General features: G+C 39.0%; 1 protein-coding gene across 2 annotated transcripts in view; it reads right to left on the bottom strand.

Annotated features, from left to right (window-relative positions):
• FBXO3 (F-box protein 3) overlaps window positions 1-16,485 on the bottom strand; it is a 48,078-nt gene that overhangs the window by 18,312 nt on the left and 13,281 nt on the right. For both annotated transcript variants that reach the window (XM_056135500.1, XM_056135507.1), the window contains exons 4-8: window positions 10,474-10,588; window positions 8,682-8,886; window positions 3,722-3,767; window positions 1,928-2,012; window positions 896-1,018 (exon numbers count right to left, since the gene is read on the bottom strand). In XM_056135500.1, coding sequence (XP_055991475.1) covers window positions 896-1,018; window positions 1,928-2,012; window positions 3,722-3,767; window positions 8,682-8,886; window positions 10,474-10,588 — 574 coding nt within the window. The remainder of the gene's footprint in view (window positions 1-895; window positions 1,019-1,927; window positions 2,013-3,721; window positions 3,768-8,681; window positions 8,887-10,473; window positions 10,589-16,485) is intronic.

Here is a 16,485-nt window from a genome sequence, read left to right as displayed (position 1 = left end):
ATATGCATGCAGAAATATCTCTTACTATTTTATGCATATTTTAATCCCTGGAATAAGCTGCCTAAAAACAATTAAAATACCAAACAACTACAACGACCATAAACAGAACTAAAAGAGTAGGATGCTTCCTGGGGGCTGAAGTGATAGTATAGCAAGCAAGATGCTCGGCTTGCACGTGGCAGACCCTGATTCGAACCCTCGTGCCCCATATGGTCTGCTGAGCATCACCAGGAGTGACCTCTGAGCACAGAGCCAGGAGTAAACTGAGCACTGCCAGGTTATGGCACAAAAACAAAATAAAAGCAATCCCATGATGCTTCCTGGATAGGATGCACTAATAAAATAATTCCAGTATATATATGTGCATTTATTATCTAAAAATATATCCCAAAAATAAGGACCCTGAGTACGTATACCAAGGAATTGTTTAACCAGAGCATCATGAACTTCTAATTAGTATTTTCTAACAAAATTCTACATTTATCATCAGGTCTGATATATAGTAAGCATATTTACTAAATATGCTAGATAGGAAATTTATAATGTATAAATTTTATCTTGATCAATACCAATGCTTTGGAATGCCTTACAATGCTAATATGGAGTTTTTATGATAACTAAAATTGACCAGCCCAATTTACTTAACTACCTGCACAGTAATTTAAGCACAGTGTGTATTCAAGAATTTTCTTACATATCTTAGAAGTTAATGTAAATTCAAGGTACTTTACAAATACTACGCAGGGGAAATTTTCCACCATGTACATTCCTCCATACTTTTTAGCAAGGCTCCGTCTATCAAAATGTGTTTGATGTCATTTCAAATGAGACAATAACATCTTGTTCATAAATACCCTTCTGTTAGCTGACAGGCAATACCATTAAAACTCCTCACCTGATTCTGTAGGTGAAGAAATAGTGGGGTGGATGCACAGAGCTCAGTTCTGGCAGAAATGATGTGGAAACTGAAACGGTAATATCCCCAGTAGTTGCCACACACTCTGGATCATGAACATATCTAAGAAATTTTAAAAAATTAACATTTTAATATAGATTAATTCAATTCTAAAAATAATTGAAAGCACAACATGGAACAGTTTAAATTTAAGATCAAAACTTTCATATTTGGAATCTTAAATATGATTCAGTGTTTAATCTTTTTTTTAAAAACCCATGGAATTACACATAAACTCATAAATGTTGAAGAGTCTGGGTCTTGGTAATAACAGCAATTGAAATTTAATGATCAGTAGCTCTAATAATGAATCAGTAATTAATCTGGAAATTGAAAAAGGGTTTGTCTTATTAACAAAAAAGCGAAGGAAATTTTTAAGACAATGAAAATGCAGTTAAAGCCAATAAACAGTGGTTGACAATAAAGATGCAATTACATATTTATTCTAGAAGCTAGGAATATACAATTAATCCTTTATTTTAGTCACTTAAGTTGCTGTAAACTGCTATTAACTCTAATACTATGTATCACACCTTGATAGTCCATTAACAAATTGCAAATTTTTGTCAGATTAAGTTAGCAAAATATTACTTAGCAAACAGCTTTGATTTTTAAAATCACAATTATTTTTCCTTCTTACTTTTTAAAAATAAGAAAAACACAGTCTGTGTAAAGATTCTTCTTTTTGTGGCTTGAAAGAGAAAAAACATTGAGATTTCAAATAATGAAACAACTTTGTAATTAACATTGGGAAACTATCACATTATCTGTAGCTGACATTTTTCTAATTTAAAACAATTTCAGGGGTCAGAGCAATAGAACAGCAGGTAAGTTGCATGCGTTGCATGCAACTGATCTGGGTTCAATCTCTGGTACCCCATATGGTCTCCTGAAGCCTTGAGCACAGCTGGGTGTGGGCAAGACAAACAAAACACCCACACAATTTAAAGACAAAACCCTCAAGTGAAGTACCTGAAGATTTGGTCTCTGATGATGGGGAAGCCTCCTGATACAACATTGTTGACATAAGAAGTAAACCAGTCGGTAAAAGTAGCACCTAGGAACCAGGAAAAGGGAGGAAAAGAAAACAGATGAGGTTTGTCAAATATATACAGGAAGCAAGAAAATGATTTAAAAATTCTCTGTGCTGAATTTTAAAGTGCACAATCAAAACTATAAATATTTATAATTTTAGCAGTCCTATCATGTCATTCCTAATCTCAGTTTTCTCTTAATTCCAACTACGGAACCGTTAAATGCCTTCAAATCACTTTTGGCCCTTACAATTAAATACAGATCTATAAATTTAGCATGTTCTAATCAAGGAAATGAAATCTTGGATCCAGAAAAAGAGGACAGCGGGGAAGGAGTTTGCCTTGCATATGGCAGACCCGAGTTCAATCCCCAGCACCCTACATGGTTCCCCCGAGCCCCACTAGGAGAGATCCCTGAGCACTGAGCCAGGAGAAAGCCTTAACCACCGTCTGGTATGGCTTTCCTCACTCCCCACAAAAAGTAGCAATAGAAACAAAAATACTTGAAAAAGAAAACAAAGTCTTCTGTCTGTAACTTCTAGGACACAAGGACCAAAGGATATAATACACTATGTCTAAGAAGAAAGCACAGGGAAACATCAGCACTTATACTCAGGTGATCGGGGTGGGGCCCAGGCACAGAATTCCGCATCAGTCAGGCTCTGAACACAGTAAAGGCACACTGGCCGTGCGCCAGTTTCAAAGCAGTCCAGCTGCACCAAACACACACACAGAGGTCCTACCTCCATAGTCTTGTGACCAGCTCAACGAAGAAAAGAAAGAAAAAGAAAACTGAAATAGCCCAAATTATCTGTGATCTAGTGTCCAGAACAATAGCCCAGTATTTACTGTCACACTGTCCTTCCGTTGTTCATCAATTTGCTTGAGCGGGCGCAGTAACGTCTCCATTGTGAGACTTATTGTTACTGTGTTTGGCATATTGAATACGTCACAGGTAGCTTGCCAGGCTTTGCCGTGCGGGCGAGATACTCTTGGTAGCTTGCCGGGCTCTCCGAGAGGGGCAGAGGAATCAAACCTGGCTCGGCCGGGCTGGCTGCGTGCAAGGCCCTACCGCTGATGGCTAAGTGGTCTGAGGCGCCAGACTCAAGCTCCGCTTCCCCAGCCCTGTATTTACATCAATTATTTTTTTTCCCTTCTAGATAAATATCTCACATCCCCATTATTTACTCTCAGAGCCAAGTACATATTATTTCTTTAATCAGTGTTGCTCAATGATTCCCTCTGTCACCTTATTTCTATTAACCTAGTTCTTGCACTCTGCCACACTGAAAATGAAATGCTAAATTTAGAGCATCTTATTATTCCCTTTAGGAAACAACAGACAGGAACAATGTAAAATTGAGTCTGAGGGTATATACATCTTCAAAACGTTAAAGACATTCGTTGAGAGAAGGCAGACTACAGCAGACTCTTATTATCTATTAATGGCCTGTTCTAACAATATATTTCACAAATGTTATCATATTTAAATAATCACTATCCCATTAGTGGAACATTAAGGAGTCACATGGAAAAGCCATTAAAATTCACAAAAGGTAGTTTTATATTTTTCAGAAGTAGCTTTTTTTCCAGTAGATTTCAAATCATTTTTTAAATTTCATGCAATGAGAAAAAAATTAAGTTTCTTATGGCTTATGAAAATATTGGGGGTAAATATTTTAATGTATCTCAATGATTACAAAAGAAAAAAGAAAAACATTATTTATCCTACCTATTATAAACATGTCAATAGCAGCTGGATTCCGAGCAATTTGATCCTAGACAAGAAAAAGAAAATTAAATATATATTTTTAATTAATTGCTAATTGTTCATTGTTCATTCCCAGAGACAAGGTAAGACATAAAAGCAACAGCTGTAAATCAAGAAGATAGAGAGTACCTGAATAGACCTATTCACATCAAGGAAATTGAAACTGTAATCAAAAGTCTTCCCAAAAACAAAAGCCCAGGTCCAGATGGATTTACTAGCGAATTTTTCCAAACATTTAAAGAGGACCTATTGCCAGTTCTTCTCAAGCTTTTCCAGGAAATTGAAAAAACGGAAACTCTCCCAAACAGTTTCTATGAAGCCCATATCTCTCTAATACCAAAAGGAAACAAAGACAACACAAGAAAAGAAAACTACAGGCCGATATCCCTGATGAACACGGATGCGAAGATTCTCAACAAAATACTAACCAATAGAATTCAACAACTCATCAAAAAGATCATACATCATGACCAAGTGGGATTCATCCCAGGGATGCAAGGATGGTTCAACATTCGGAAATCAATCAACATAATCCATCATATCAACAAAAGAAAAGATAAAAATCATATGATCATATCAATAGATGCAGAGAAAGCATTTGACAAGATCCAGCACCCATTCATAATGAAAACCCTTGCCAAAATGGGGATAGAGGGCACTTTCCTCAATATAGTTAAAGCCATCTACCACAAACCTACAGCAAACATCATCCTCAATGGGGAAAAACTGAGAGCCTTCCCCCTAAGGTCAGGGATGAGACAAGGATGCCCACTCTCTCCACTGCTGTTCAATATAGTACTGGAAGTACTTGCAATAGCGATTAGGCAAGAAAAAGATATTAAGGGCATTCAGGTAGGAAAGGAAGAAATCAAGCTCTCACTATTTGCAGATGATATGATATTATACTTAGAGAACCCTAAAACCTCTACCAAGAAACTCCTAGAAACAATAGGCTTGTACAGTAAAGTGGAAGGCTATAAAATCAATACCCAAAAATCCATGGCTTTCCTATATGCAAATAGTGAAAGAGAAGAAAGTGACATGAAGAAAACAATTCCATTCACAATTGTGCCCCAGAAAATCAAGTACCTAGGAATCACCTTAACTAAGGAAGTAAAGGATCTGTACAAAGAAAACTACAAAACGCTACTTCAGGAAATAAAAGAGGACACGAGGAAATGGAAAAATATCCCCTGTTCATGGATGGGGAGAATCAACATTGTCAAAATGGCAATACTTCCCAAGGCACTGTACAAATTCAATGCAATCCCTATAAGGATACCCATGACATTCTTCAAAGAAATGGAGCAAACACTCCTGAAATTTATATGGAACAATAAGCCCCCACGAATAGCTAAAGCAGTTCTTGGGAAAAAGAAAATGGGAGGAATCAACCTACCTAACTTCAAGCTCTACTACAAAGCAATAATAATCAAAACAGCATGGTACTGGAACAAAGGCAGAGCTGCAGACCAATGGAACAGAGTTGAATATACTGACATCTCCTCCCAAACATATAATCATCTAATCTTTGATAAGGGGGCAAGAAAAGTGAAATGGAGCAGGGAAAGTCTCTTTAATAAATTGTGCTGGCAAAATTGGACGGCTACATGCAAAAAAGTGGGCTCAAATCTCTGCCTAACGCCATGCACAAAAGTAAGATCCAAATGGATTTAGGACCTCAACATCAGACTGGATTCCATGTTTATTGAAGACAAAGTTGGCAAAACTCTCCACGATATTGAAGTTAATGGTATCTTCAAAGATGTCACGCAACTGGCCAAGCAAGTAAAAACAGAGATAGACAAATGGGACTATCTTAAACTAAGAAGCTTCTGCACCTCAAAAGAAACAGTGACCAAAATACAAAGACAGCCTACAGAATGGGAAAGAATATTCACCAAATACACATCCGACAAGGGGTTGATATCAAGGATATACAAGGTACTGGTTAAACTACACAAGAAGAAATCACCCAACCCCATCAAAAAATGGGGCGAGGAAATGATCAGAAACTTTCGCAAAGAAGAAATCCGAATGGCAAAAAGGCACATGAGAAAATGCTCTACATCACTAATCATCAGAGAGATGCAGATCAAAACAACAATGGGATATCATTTCACACCACACAGACTGGCCCACATCCACAAGTACAAAAGCAACAGGTGCTGACGCGGATGTGGCGAGAAAGGAACCCTCCTTCACTGCTGGTGGGAATGCCGGCTGGTCCAACCCTTTTGGAAAACAGTATGGACGATTCTCAAAAAATTAGAATTTGATCTCCCATTTGACCCAGCTATAGCACTCCTGGGAATATATCCCAGAGAGGCAAGAAGGTATAGTCGAGGTGACATCTGCAATTGTTTGTTCACTGCAGCACTCTTTACAATAGCCAGAATCTGGAAAAAACCTGAGTGCCCGAGAACAGATGACTGGTTAAAGAAACTTTGGTACATTTACACAATGGAGTACTATGTAGCTGTTAGAAAAGATGAAGTTATGAAATTTACATACAAGTGGTACTACATGGAAAGTATCATGTTAAGCGAAATGAGTCAGAAAGAGCGGGATAGACACAAAAAGATTGCATTCACCTGGGGAACATAAAGCAACAAAATGGGAGACGAACACCCAGGAATGGCTGAGATTAGTACCAGGAATTTTGCTCCATGACTTGAAGGCCAGCCACATGTGCTAGATGAAAAGGAAGCTCAGATAGAGAAGAGAGCACCAAATAAAGGGTGTTGTGAAGACCCTTACAGGGTGGGAGAGACATGCTAAAAGTAGTCTATAGACCAAACATGATTGTCACTCAATGCCTCTCTTGCAAAACACAGTACCCAAAAGAAGAGAGAGAGAACAAGGGGGAATGCCACAGTGGCAGGGTGGGACAGGGGGGATGGGGGGTGGGAGGGATGCTAGGACCCGTGGTGGGGGAGGATGGGCACTGGTGGAGGGATGGGTACTTGATCATTGTATAACTGAAACCCAAGCACAAAAATTTATAAGTCTATAACTGTACCTCATGGTGTTTCACTAGTAAAAAAAGATAAAAAAAAAAAAAGCAACAGTTGTTCTAACCAGTTACTTGAAAATTCCTCACACTTTGCAGTTTCTGCCTTTATGACTTCTACATTTAGATTCTTTCTATACAGCTCTTAGAAAAATGACAGGCTTGGGGCCAGGGTGACAGTATACTGGGTAGGGCCCTGCCTTGAACATTGGGTTGAACCAGGATTCATTCTAGGGCACCCCATATGGTCTCCTGAGCACAGCCAAGAATAATTCCCGAGTGCAGAGTCAGGAGTAACCCCTGAACATCACCATGTATAGAACCCTCGCCCTCCCCTGCACTGCCGCCTGACTCCCGAAAAAAGAAAAAAAAGTGACAGGCTCTTCTTTTAACAACCGTTAAAACATTATTCCTGTTAAAATAAATTTAAGAGAAATTCTTTCAAGAAAAGAATTCAAAAGTTAAATTCAGATAATATATGCCCTATTCTAGAAGAAAGGGCTTTGGATTCATAGCCAAGACAACTGCACACTCTCAGTCCATCACTTCCATTAGTAAATAGAGAAAACCAAGTCATCAGGCAATAAGCCTACAGAGGAATTAAGTCAAAAATGAGATAAGAGGCATGAGGTTTAGAAAAATCTTCAAAGTTATAAAAGCTTTTCAACTGTTTTTAAATGTTATGTGCAATCATGTATCTCTGGTTAGTGTAAAAAATATTTTCTACTTAAATTCCACTTCTAACTTAAAAGTGAATATCTAGGCAAATACGAAAACAAAAGCTTAACAAATGAAAAATTACAAGAACTAAAGAAATAAGAATGAAATCAAAGCCGGGGATGGGTGAGGATTGTGGCTCAAAAGCAGGTCATATGTGCTTTGCAAGTGTGAGGCCTGGGTTGATTCCCAGCACTGCAAAAACAAAACAAAATACCACAGATTCTGCAATACATTGCTTTCTGGGTTATACCTGGCAATGCACAGGGGTTACTCCTGGCTCTGCACTCAGGAGTTACTCCTGGCGGTGCTCAGGGGACCATATGGGATGCTGGGAATCGAACCCGGTTCGGCCGCGTGTAAGCCCTACCCACTGTGCTATCTCTCCAGTCCCCCAGAGTCCTTATTTTTTTTTTTTTAATTTTTTTAATAAATTTATTTTTTTTATTAGTGAAACACCATGAGGTGCAGTTGTAGACTTACAAATTTTTGTGCTTGGGTTTCCTTAGAATTTTTTTTTTTCCCTTTATTTTATTTTATTTTTTTTAAAGTTGTAGATTTACAATTTTTTGTGCTTTGGTTTCAATTATACACAGAGTCCTTATTTTTTGACAACTCAATCGAAGAAAAAATTCCAAATGTTTCTACTACAAGCAGAACTTAAGTTGAAAGAAATTCAAAGCTTAATTTTTTTAAAATTAGGAGCAATAGCACAGTGGTAGGGCGTTTGCCTTGTACACGGCCGACCAGGGTTCAATTCCTCTGCCCCTTTTGGAGAGCCCGGCAAGCTACGGAGAAAATCGCACCCACACAGCAAAGCTTGGTAAGCTCCCGTGATGTATTCAATATGCCAAACACAGTAACAAGTCTCACAATGGTGACATTACTGGGCCTACTCAAGCAAATCGATGAACAACGGGAGGACAGTGACAGTGACAAAAATGACAGTGACACCAGCAAAAACTCGTTCATTTTCCTTGAACGTAAAATGAATTATCACAAATTTCAGCTTTCCCTGTGTGTACTGTGTTTGTCTGATGGTTAAATGATGTACAAATATTTACCCTCTAGCTAGATAAGCCCAGAATTAAAATGCATAATATTCTCTAGCCATCTACATGCTGAATGCACACACTTATACACTCATTAGAACACATCTTTAAGCCTCAATTAAACACACTTGCTACTTACTGGACATTGGTAGAAAACTTCATTTTTGTTTCGGCCCTCCGCAGCTTCTACTGCTATGTACTGACTCAAACCAGTATGTATGCAAAAAGTCAAAGGGAGACAATACTTCAGTCCCTGTCTCTGCTGGAAGCCTCCAGCAGCCGTGTCGACATCTAACAAATCCTCTGAACGATAGTGATTAGACAGCGCCATGCTTCCCAACAACCTGAGAAGACAGACTCAAAGTTTAATCAATTGCCGCGCCAAACAGATGTGCTTCATCTTTTTGAAGAACAGCAATTTCAAAATGATAACATTACAAGAATAGATTCACTTATCAGTTAGAAATCACTACCCTCCCAAAGTACTGTTATTGCTGTGTATTAAATTCAAACTCTCGGGCTGGGATGTGGATCAGTGGGAGAGCACTCGCCTTGCACGTGTGAGGCAAGGCCATAAATTCGATTCCTAAAGCCACACCTAAAAGAAGCAAATAAACCCAAACTTGTAAATAGTAAAAATGTGACTTAAACTAAAGATTTAAATGTATAAATGCTGGCATTAAAAAAATCTTGCTTGTAAAGGGGCTGGAGTGACAGTACAGTAGTAGGGCTTTTGCTTTGCACACAGCCAACCCGGGTCCGATCCCCAGCACGCCATAGAGTACTTGGCCAGGTTGGGCATTTGCCTTGCATGCAGCTAACCTGGATTTGATCTTCAGAATCCCATATGGTCCCCTGAGCATAGCCAGGAGTAATTCTAAATGTAGAGCCAGGAATTACTCCTGAGCATCACCGGATGTGCCCCCCCCAAAAAAAATTCCCAGAAATCTTATTTGACTTTCACTAGTGCAATGACTCTGAAATCGCTTAATTTCATAAAAGAACAAAAGGAGTCAAAGAATACATCTTTTAAATATGTGACTAAATTTTATTTCTACTACACTGTATGCTTTCAAAAAAAAGCAGTCTATAATTAGTATCATTTTCTAAAAGGATGTTTAAGTCAGACCATTCAGTTATAGGTTACACCTGATTAGAACAAAACTAAATTTACTGTCATTACATGTGTGTAGCTCCATACAAATATCTGCATTTGACATGTATGGCACAGAGAATTTGTTTTAGGCACTCCAAGCTATTATCCTGGCCAGTAACGGGATAAACATGCCAATGATCCGACCCATTTCAGTAAAAATTTACCTATATGCATATGTTCTGTGATTCACAGGTCCAAACTCCCCAGTCAGATTTCATTGTGATTTATAACAATGTCTTCCTAGAAATTATTTTTTTGATAACACTCATTTTGGTAAAAACAAATTCAAGCTACAGGTCTTGTCTTAACAAACTGGAGAAAAAATAAAGTTCTTCCATTCTTTATCTTCAAGAGCAACTACAAAGGTCAAGGATGTGGCTGAGTGGTAGGGAATATGCCTCGAAAGAATGAGGCCCTGGGTTCAATATTCAATAATGCAAAATAAATAATAAAAGGGAAGGAACTATAAATAAAACTTGTTTATTTTCATTCTAGAAGGTATCCTGTATTATTTAAAATAACCAAAACTGGGCCAAGGAGATCGCTCAAACAGGTGAAGCTCATGGTTTATATATGGCCTCCACAAACTTAATTTATCGCCCCTGGTATCACTGAAGTGACTCTGGTGGCCCACTGTATGGCTAAGCCGGAGCACCATACCATCAGTCCTACACTGCTAGGCTGAATAGTGGTGGGTGGTGCCTGGACCCCCAAGCACCACCAGGAGAATCCCTCCCAACCCCATAAAAAAACACCAAAAGAGTCAATATCTTACCCTGGAACCACCAACTTCTGTCCATTGTGGATACGATAGGAACATCGGTAATCGTCAGGAAGTTTACAGCCTATCTGAGCTTCCACCGCATCGAGGTCTTCTTCTCGGGCACCCTCTGCAAAAATACACACACACACACACACACAAATTATAAACAAAAAGTCTTAAATCCAAGAGAAAAATAATCTACCCACTAAAAAGAAAAATAATATTAGAGCAATAAAATTCTCATCCATGCTCTCTGTCAGCTGGCAGACTCCATTGCAGTTGCTGGAATCCACCTGCTTCCTCCAATGGGGAGCTCCCTTTATCCCAGATGGAAGCGTGAAGAGTCAGGAAGAAACAAAGGGCTACCAGAAAAGGTTAATACAAAGGTAAATCTAAAATAACAAAGAACATATAATAATGCATCCAGAATAAAACTATGTTGAAAGTCGGAATGACAAAAACTATACTACAATAAGAATAGGAGGAAAATTAGAGTTAATAAAAACTTTAAGGTCTTTATCAGCCAAGAAGAGGTAAAATTACTAATCTATACTGGACTTGAATTGAGTAAAATTTCTATATTTTAATCTCTAGGGAAATCACTAAAAAAATTTGCATTAAGGAGGTATGATGTAATAAAAGAATCTCAGAAGAATACAAAAAAGGAAAATAGCTATAAAGGTGAGAAAAACACACACACACACACACAGAAAGAATACTTAAACTCAAAAACACTAGCAATCACATTAAGCAAAGATGAAAGAATCTAATTAAGAGACAGGTTGACAAACAGATTTTTTAACGAAGGACTGAGGGGTAAACATGCAATAGAGTAGAATGCCTTCCTTAGAAGCTTGAGGTCATGAACTACATCCCCAGTGTCACCCCTCTAACCCTCTCCAAGAATGATCTCAGCAGCACTGCCAGTGTGACATCCCCTGACCCTCACCTCCACAATAGTGTGATCCAGGTCCTCCCAACCCAGAAATCACCACCTTCCCCCCACACACACACCAAAAAAAAAAAAAAAAAATAAGGAAGGAGGGGGAAACATACAAACACAAACATACAATCACATCCAAGAGGTACATCTTAAGAGATATAGATACAGAAAAGCAAGCTAGGATAGACTACTCAAATCACACAAAATAAACTGTGAGGCAAACAGCATCAGCAGAAGTAATGAAGGACTGGGGCTAGAGCAATAGTACAATAGGTAGGGCATTTGCCTTGCACGTGGCCAACCCAGGTTCGATTCCCAATGGTCCCCCAAGCACCACCAGAATTAATTCCTGAGTGTAGAGCCAGGAGTAATCCCTGAGCATTGCCGGGTGTGACCCAAAAAGCAAAAAAACAAACAAACAAACAAAACAAAACAAAACAAAAAAACCATATATATAATGAAGGACTTCTTGCAATGGCAAACAGGCTAAATTCCCAGAGAGAGAGATATATATATCTAACTTTGTACACATAATAACACAGCTTCAGACATTCTTTTTAAATTCCAAAATGAGATAAATGATGTATCTGCAATCAACAACATGGTTGCTCTGCTGATGGGCCCCAAACTCCGCTGGGCCTGGGCCCCACAACTCAAAGAGAGAGAAAAGGGAGAAGAAAGGGGGAGGCTCCTAGAAACGCTTAGTTTTTCTACTTCTTGACCTGCGGGTATTAAAATACGTATGCCCACCCCGGTTCACCCCACACCCAAAAAAAAAAAAAATTTTAGGGTAAAAGAAAATAAATTGAATAGCTCCTAATTTGAAGTTGGATGAAAAAATGAACATTCATAACATTATGGGTCACGGTTGCCATAACTATTAAGAATGTTTTTTGAAAGAGGAAAAAGTAAAAAGGTAAAAACTACCACTAAATGTGGCGAAAGAAGAATATGTAAAGAAATGTTTATAATGGAATAAAATGGAGATTTAGAAAGACATACTACCATAACAGAATTTGGGAGCCAAGCATAACCAGTTCAAATACTTCTACCAGCTACTGTGATGTCTGACAAATTATTTCAGCTTTGAAGATCTGCAACAACAGAAGCAAAGCAAGGATGTCCCCACTCACCACTATAATTCAACATAAATTTAGAAGTCCTAGCCATGCAATTATGCAAGAAAGAGAAATTAGAAGGTCAAATAGTAAAATAATTTCAATTATCACTACTGATAGATAACAAACAAAAAACCCTAAAGACTAACTACATGCATCCCCGTCTTCCCAAAAAAAGTCGTAGAAACAATGACATATATGGTTAAGTAGCTGACTGCAAAATAATACAAAAAATTTTGTTCAAATTTTATATGTAATGATGTAGAAGAAAAAGAACTTTTCAAAAATCCATTTACAACTATGTGCAAAACATCAAGTACCTGGGAATCAACAAAGGAGGTGAAAGCCTTATTTACTGAATCACTATGAAGCTATATATATATATTTATTACACTATAAATCACTATTAAAGGAACATACAATACAAGGAAAGTTTTAAAATATTTCAAGTTCACAGGTGCAAAGAATTAACTATTAAAATAAACATCCGGGAGCTGGGTCTATAGCACAGCCGGTAGGGCATTTGCTTTGCACGGGGCCGACCCGGGTTTGATTCCCAGCATCCCATATGGTCCCCTGAGCACTGCCAAGAGTAATTCCTGAGTGCATGAACCAGGAGTAATCCTAGTGGATCACCAGGTGTGACCCAAAAAGAATAAATAAATAAATATAAAAAATAACTGATGTTATTTTTGCCTAACCGATGTTGCTGTTGTCCCAAAATTCCAAACGGGATCAGACCACCGTCTTCTTTGTGCAAAATTCTACCTCACAGAACGAGGAGAAAAGAATGCAAGGTTTAAGAAGAGGACTCCCAGAACGACCACCAACTGGGAGCTCTTTGGCTCTGTTGCGGCAACATGGGAAGATGCCGTCATTGACAACACTGATGAGGAATACGATCGAAAGATTCAGCACCTCCATGATTGTGCGAGGAATGCCAAGGGAGAGATAACCACAAAAAAACGCCTTTCTTCGAACACTCTTGAACTTATTCGCCAACGTGGCTTGGCACATGCCTCAGGCAACCACAAGCGAACATCCGAACTGGCAAAGCAGTGCAGAGAAGCCATCAAGGATGACTTCAAAAACAAGAGAGCAGCAGTACTGGTAGATGCGGCAGAAGCTGGGAAAAGCATTCGTAATGCCCGCCTGTCCTTCACCAACTACAAAACCAAGATGACTGCCCTCCGACATCATGATGGATCTATCACATCTTCCAGAAGGGCAATGGAAAACCAGCAGGACTGTACTACTATACAAAAAGGGAGACATCCACGACATTGGCAACTATTGCCCAATCTGCCTATTGTCTGTCATCTACAAACTGTTCACTTGAGTCATCCTGAATAGGATTAGCAGAACACTAGATGAAGGACAACCATGTGAACAAGCCGGATTCCGAAAAGGATTCAGTACCATCGACCATATCCACACGATTACTAAGCTCATTGAGGTTTCTCGGGAATTCAAGATGCCGCTCTGTCTAACATTCATTGATTTAAAGAAGGCTTTTGATTCTGTTGAGACGGAAGCGGTTATGGAAGCCCTAGCCAATCAGGGCGTACAAACTCAATACATCAGGATCCTTCGTGAGCTCTATTGCGGATTCACTACCAAGATCTCACCATTCTACAAAGAAGTAATCATCCATATCAAGAGAGGGGTTCGGCAGGGTGATACCATTTCACCAAAACTCTTCAGTGCCACCCTCGAGAACATCATGCGACGACTGGAATGGGAAAGCATGGGAGTGAAGATAGATGGTCGGCAACTACACCACCTCCGCTTTGCTGATGACATCGTTCTAATAACACCAAACATTAGCCAAGCGGCACAAATGCTGAACGACTTTGACCGTGAATGTGGAAAGGTCGGACTACAGCTGAATCTTACGAAGACAATGTTTATGAGAAACAGCCTTCCTTGTTCCTGACGCTCCATTCGCTCTCAATGGAACCACCATCTCCGAATGCAACAGTTATATATACCTAGGTCGAGAAATCAACATGATAAATGACCTGGCACCTGAGTTGCGCAGGAGGAAGAGAGCGGCTTGGAATGCCTTCAAGAGCGTTGAAGAAATAACTAAAAGGACAAAGAACCTCCAGCTACGAGCACATCTCTTTGATTCCACTGTTCTTCCTGCATTAACATATGCCTCAGAGACCTGGACCCTACGAAAACAGGATGAGAACGCTATTCGTGTCTCTCAAAGAGGAATCGAAAGAGCTATGCTTGGAATATCACAATTCACTCAAATGAGGGATAGAATCCGGAGTTCTGATCTTCGTCAACGCTCAAGAATCAGGGACGCTGTCTCATTTGCCAGAACATCAAAAATCAGATGGGCTGGACACGTAATGAGGTTTACAGACAACCGATGGACTAGAGCCATTACTGATTGGATTCCACGGGACATCAAAAGATCACATGGACGCCCACCTACAAGATGGTCAGACTTCTTCGTCAAGACCCCGAATGATCGGTTTGAGGCTCTGCATGTTCTTAGAATGAACAGATACCATTGGGCTACGCTAGCACGCAACCGGGATGAATGGAGACGTTACTGGCACCCGCTCGAGTAAATCGATGAATTACGGGGATTAAGTGATTAAGTAAGTTAAGTGATAAAATAAACACCCTCTGCACACACTATAGAGTCAATTAAATAAATTCTGTCAAAATTCCCACCACATTTTTCAAGGTCACAGAGACTTCTGAAATTCATGTGGAACCAATCGTCAAATATCCCAAATATATTGCTCAGGATGGGAGATATGTGCTAAAAGATAAAGGACTAAACATGATGACCTCTCAGTATCTGTATTGCAAACCTAATGCCCATAAGTAGAGAGAGTAAGAGGGAAACTGTCTGACATAGAATCAGGGGGAGGAGGGGACAAGGTCTGGGGAGTTGGGATACTGCGGATATTGGTGGTGGAAAATGTACACTAGTGGAAAGATGGGTGTTCAATCATTGTATGACTTAAACTCAAATATGAAAGCTTTGTAACTCATGGTGATGCAAATAAAAAAAAATCCCAAATAGCACAAGTAATTCTCAGGGAAAAAAAAATAATAGGATTGGAGGAATTGAATTTCCTGACTTTATATTATGAAGCCAAACTAATCAAAACTGTGATACTGGAATAAAGGCAATTCTCACACCAAGGGCATTGAATTGATAGCCGGAGATAAATTCTTAGATGTATGGTGAGTTATTTACAACAAAGGAGCTAAGCGTATGAAGTGGAGTAAGAAGAGCCTCTTCAATAATCACCACCAGGAAAACTGATTAACCGCATGTATAGAAGAGAATTGAACCCCTATCTCACACCACAACCAAAATTTAATTCAAAACGGATTAAAGGCTTCAATATTAGAACCAAAGCCATTCAGGAAAACACAGCCAGAATTAACCCCATTACTGACTTCAGAGGTGTCTTTCCTGATTCAAGTTAACTGGTGAAGAAAACTGAAACACAAAAATAAATGAGATTACATCAAACTAAATGGCTTCCACACTGTGAAAGAAATATTAAAATAAAAAGACACGAAATGAGAGAAAACATTTGCGTCTCATACATCTGAAGAAAGCTAATATCCCAGATATATAAAGCACTCACAAAACTCAACAACAAAAAACAAACAACCCCATCAAAATGAATGGCAAGATGAGCTGAACAGACGCTTCTTCAAAGACAGACATATGGCCAATAGCATATAAAAGTGTTCAACATCATCATCACAGATTATGAGGGAAATGCAAATCAAATAACAATGAGATATTACCTCACAGCAGTTAGAATAGCCTACTTCAAATAGTCTGAAACAGCCGGTGCTGGCAGGGCTGTGGTGAAAGGGAATTCTTACTCAATGTTGACAGGAATGTCGGCTGGTTCCACCTCTTATGAAAAACACTATGGAGACTTCTCAAAAAATTAAAAACAGAATTTCCAA

Source organism: Sorex fumeus, unplaced genomic scaffold (genome assembly GCF_029834395.1).
Source record: "Sorex fumeus unplaced genomic scaffold, SorFum_2.1 ptg000007l, whole genome shotgun sequence".
NCBI lineage: Eukaryota > Metazoa > Chordata > Mammalia > Eulipotyphla > Soricidae > Sorex > Sorex fumeus.
This window is presented reverse-complemented; position numbering and strand designations above follow the sequence as displayed.